General features: G+C 39.7%; 1 protein-coding gene across 1 annotated transcript; it reads left to right on the top strand.

Moving 5' to 3' along the window:
• The first annotated feature begins 457 nt into the window (after nt 1-457).
• On the top strand, nt 458-1,372 carry LOC121439662 (vomeronasal type-1 receptor 90-like). Its single transcript, XM_041640228.1, has one exon. The coding sequence runs from the start codon at nt 464-466 to the stop codon at nt 1,370-1,372; it is 909 nt and encodes a 302-aa protein (XP_041496162.1). The 5' UTR covers nt 458-463.
• Nucleotides 1,373-5,272: the final 3,900 nt, after the last annotated feature.

The following is a 5,272-nucleotide window of genomic DNA, read 5'->3' as shown; positions in this document are numbered from 1 at the left end:
AGTCTTTTGGGTTTCTTTGGTGGATATTTTTCACATCAATGTAAGTCTTACTGAGTTGTAAAACTGTGACTAATATTCTGTGTTTGTTGCTACTGTTTTAGTTGTTACCTCTAAAATGAGACAATGTAAATCAATAGGATTACATTTCTATAGAATGACCCCTAGGCGAACAGCAGGTCCAGAGAATGTACGTTCTGTATAGTATGTGGCTGTGCATGCCTTTATCAAGAATGCCACATACATAGGTAGATACATGGAGAAGTATATAGAAATGTGTTTGATGGTATCCAGTCTGGAACATCCAAAGTTAAAGAGACAGGTTAATCAAGAATAAGTAGGTAAAATTGAATGATGATTCAAACATACTGACCAGAAAATCACAAGTCTGATATATATTCTATTATTTTTCAGGTATATGAAATATGCTTTTAATAGGATGATAATATTAGTATACTTTCCACATATGTCATCATTAAAGAATGTCCTTAATTTACAAACTGGACTTGGAATTCTGGCCAATTTGTTTCTCCTTTTTTTCTACACTTTCATAATCCTAGGTCACAGACCTAAGCCCACGGACATGATCTCCTGTCAATTGGTCTTCATCCACATAGTGCTGATCCTCACTGGAAGTGATATTTGGCTTAGAGACATATTTGAATCACTAAACATTGAGAATGACTTCAAATGTAAGACAACTTTTTACATAAACAGAGTGATGAGAAGCCTCTCCATCTGCATTACCTGCCTCCTGAGTGTGTTCCAAGCTGTCACTATCAGTCCCAGTACCTCTTTGTTGGCAAAATTTAAATATAAACTAAAAAAATACATGATTTGTGCTTTCTTATTTATTTGGTCTTTCAACTTGTCATTAATTAGCAACCACATCTTCTATGCTGGTGCTTTTATAAATGTGAGTGTGACCAACCAGATGAAGGTCACTAAATTCTGCTCACTCTTCCCCATGAACTACATCATCAGGGCACTGATTTTGACAGTGACAACCTCCAGAGATGTATTTCTTGTAGGAGTGATGCTGACCACAAGTGCATATATGGTGATTATCTTATTCAGACATCAGAGGCAATGCAAGCATCTTCACAGCCTCAGCCACCCAAGTGCATCCCGTGAGAAAAGGGCCACCCAGACCATCTTGCTGCTGGTGATTTTCTTTGTGGTCATGTACTGGGTGGACTTCATCATCTCATCCACTACAGTCTTATTGTGGATGTACAACCCAGTCATCCTGAGTGTTCAGAAGTTTGTGATGAATGTCTATCCCACAATTACTCCTTTGGTTCAAATCAGTTCTGATAATAGAATAATCAATATGCTGAAAAGCTTGAGATCAAAGTGTCACCAGATTTTTTAAAAAGGGTTATTTTTATCCTTTTTAATAAAATGATTTATTTACTTTTATTTCTTTGTATGAGTATTGCATCAACATGTGTGTATGTGTGAATTCCTGATACCCACAGAGGTCAGAAGAGGTCATTGCCCCACCCACTTCAACTGAACTTACAGATGGTTGTAAAGCATCATTCTGGGTCAGCTGCATTTTTTTTCTTAAATACATATTCTTCTTAACTTTTTACTAGTTCAAGAACAATTCAAGATTCTTCATATTTTAAATAAAATTAGTGGTATTACATATGTACAGTCTTATGACATTGCTGTTGCCAGGTAATATAGAGTTCTTTAATTTCATTGTACACCATAAGTGTGTTTTTCCACAGGAATTCTCTTATCTTCCTTTTTACTTTATATCATTAATGTTCCTTTGATGCTGAGGTTGCTCAAAGGAAGCTCCTTGCTGATATTGACATTTTCAGCTTTTCTTTTGAAGGGATTTTAATCTACTCTCAGCCATCAAAAATAGTTTAAATGTCTTATTGTAGCTTTAACTCTCTAACCTAAGTATAATTTCTCTGTAGCACAAAATAATGTGAACTGAATTTTACATTTTTAATCAAGGTTAATTAATGTGTTCTATACGAAAATTTTATTTACCTGTGTATTTGCAGTTCATTTCTTTCAGTTTCTGAAATATTATTGGTAACTAAAAATTGTTATATACATGTACATTGTGTGCAGTGTTTTTTGTTAATGTGTGTATACAGGTGTGTGTGTGTTCATATGAAGAATGTGTGTGCATGTGCACATGGAAGTCAGGAGAAAACCTTGCCTTTTGTTCTTCATGTGCCATTTATTTTTTATTTTGAGTGAGCATCTCTCACTGTAACCTGGAGCTTACCAAATAGACCAAGATGGTAGCTCCAGTTATTCTCCTGTCTCTGTCTCCCCAGGTCTGACATTAGAAGTGTTTACCACCATACCCCACCACTGAAATTTTTTGTTTTTCTTTTATAGAAAAATGATTTTTTTCACACAATATATTATGATAAAGGCTTCCTGTTCCCCTGGTCCTCTTAGTTTCTCCTCCCCCTCATCTGGATCCATGCCTTTTCTGTCTCTCCTTGGAAAACTCTCTAAGCCTTAAAGTAAACAACATAAAACAAAAATGAACAAATTAGAATACAACAAAACAAACAGAAGTAAAAGAGCCTACAAAAAAAGCACAAGAGACACATAGATATAGAAACACAAGTTCACATTAAAGGATCTCACAAAAACACAGAACTAGAAGAAATAATGCATATGCAAAGGCTCTGTATATTCCACTGAGTTCATTTGTGTTGACCCCTTCTGTTCGGTGTGGGGCCAACCCTTCAGAGTGGTTTGTTTCCCCCAGTGAGACTCCCTTGGAGAAAACTAATGCTTCATTTGCATGTGACTATGAAATGGAGAGACTTCTGGATTTGGGATGGGGCCATGTAATCACTTCTCCTCTCTGTCTAGGAGTCCATCTGGTGCAGACATGTGCTACTGCCACAGTTTCTGAGTTTATATGTGTGTCTGTTGTTCTTTGTGTAGCAGGCCTTGTTCCCTTGGTGTTCTCCATTGTGTAGCAGAGTACATTGCAGGCAGGACCCGATTGTGGATTGAAGGGTTTGTAGCTTAGTTGGTGTTTGCTTTTCTCCTTTTGTAGTGTGCATGTTACTGTACATTTCCATGAAATCTAAGGATGGGGGTAAGGGGAGATGGGGAGAGAAAAGAGAGAAGGGGAGGATGGGGGGAACTTGGGGAAAAAGGAAGATTGGGATAAAGGAAGGTAGGATAGGGGAGCACGGAAGCACAACTCTTAGTTAAGGGAGCCACCTTAGGGTTGGCAAGAGACTTGAACCTAGAGTGGCTCCCAGGAGCCCAAGCCGAGGTCTCCAGTTAGTTCCTTGGGCAGCTGAGGATAGGGAACTGGAAATGACCCTACCCTATTGAAATACTGACAAATATCTTGCATATCATCATAGAACCTTCATCTGGTGATGGATGGAGATAGAGACAGAGACCCACACTGGAGCACTGGACTGAACTCCCAAGGTCCCAATGAGGAGCGGAAGGGGGGAGAACATGAGCAAAGAAGTCGGGACCACGAGGGGTGCACCCACCCATTGAGACAGTGGAGCTGATCTACTGGGAGCTCACCAAGGCCAGCTGGACTGTGACTGAAAAAGCATGGGATAAAACTGGATTCTCTGAACATGGCGAACAATGAGGGCTGATGAGAAGCCAAGGACAATGGCACGGGGTTTTGATCCTACGCAATGTACTGGCTTTGTGGGAGCCTAGCTAGTTTGGATGTTCACCTTCCTAGATATGGACAGAGGGGGGAGGACCTAGGACTTACCACAGGGCAGGGAACCCTGACTGCTCTTTGGACTGGAGAGGGAGGGGGAGAGGAGTGAGAGGATGGGGAGAAGGCTGGGAGGAGGGGGAGAAGTGTGGGAGGAGGGGGAGGGAAATGGGAGGCTGGGAGGAGGTGGAAACTTGGTTTTTTTTCTTCCTTTTCTCAATAAAAAAAAAGAATTTAGATAAGCACCAGCTTGAATTCCTCATGTTCAATGAGTTATGTAAGTATTGTCTTCAGGCCAACAGGTGTTGTCTATCATTTTTTACAGAGCAAACAATAGCCTTGATGCTGATTCCTTTCAGGTTCTCATGGAGCCACTTTGGCAAACAATTCAATTAGTTGTAACCAGTTTACGGAACTGGAAGTTTCATTTGATGATGAGAGATTTTGATCAGGACTCCACCCCTCCATTATTCTGTGATTTCACTTAGATTGCTTTCTTATCTGTACATGCTTTAGAAAGCATCTGTTGTGTTGTTTTCCACATGGTCCCTTAAGTGTTCCTTAGATTAAGTTGTCCCTCCATGCATGACCTTTACCTCTTTGATCCCCCTTTAAAACCTTGCTGATTGAGGTTTTCTGTCCTGCCTGGTTTCTGTCCTCCCACCAGGTCTCACAACCATTTAGCTCCAAAGAAATCATACAGAGGTCTATATTAATGATAAATTGATCGGTCCATTAGCTCAGGCTTCTTCTTAACTTTTATAATTTATATTAACCCAATATTCTTATCTATGCTAGCCACATAGCTTGGTACCTTTCTAAGCAGGGTAATCACATCTTCCTTCTTCTGTGTCTGAGCAGGACTGGGGAGGAATGGGCTTCCTCCTTCCCAGAATTCTCCTGTTCTCATTGACCCACCTCTACTTCCTGTCTAGTTGTCCCACCTATACTTCATGCCTGGCTACTGGCCAAGCAGCATTTATTTAAAACATAATTGACAGATTATAGACAATTGTGCCGCACCAAAACCCCCTTCTTTATCCATAACTTTCTATTTTTCCTTTCCTAGTTAAATTTCCCACACCTGTTCCCTAATTCTATACCTAACCTCTGTAGTAAAAAATAGTTGTTTGTTGGTTTCCGGCTGTCCGGCTAGCTTAGAGCTGAAAAAAAAATCACACAGAAACCATATTATTTAAAACAGTTTGGCCCATTAGCTCTAGCTTCTTATTGGCTAACTCTTACATCACCATGTGGCTGTGGCTTACCAGCTAAAGTTTCAACATGTCTGTTTTTGTGCCAGTACCATGTTGGTTTTATTTCTATAGCTCTCTTGTACAATTTGAGATTGGGAATAGTAATACTAAAAAACCAACCTGCCTCCATCTGAGACTTAAAAGTCATCTTACAGTAAAGATGAGCAGGATCATTCCTGGTTATGTTTAAACCTCTGCTTCACAAAGATTGGAGTATGCCCCACCTGTAACATTAACTACAGACGGTTCTCTACTTCCTATTCCAGCATTCATCTTTGTTTCAAACAAGTTGTTCATAACCATTTTGAAAGTCAAACATTCCTTC

This window comes from Microtus oregoni, unplaced genomic scaffold (genome assembly GCF_018167655.1).
Source record: "Microtus oregoni isolate MIOR12 unplaced genomic scaffold, Mior012 000062F_ref0000492, whole genome shotgun sequence".
Classification (NCBI taxonomy): domain Eukaryota; kingdom Metazoa; phylum Chordata; class Mammalia; order Rodentia; family Cricetidae; genus Microtus; species Microtus oregoni.
Note: the sequence above shows the minus strand (reverse complement) of the source record. Positions and strands in the feature narration are given on the sequence as shown.

What these genes read in the sequence shown, in the direction of transcription:
- LOC121439662 (XM_041640228.1), top strand. Translation starts at nt 464, where the DNA reads ATGTCATCATTAAAGAATGTCCTTAATTTACAAACTGGACTTGGAATT.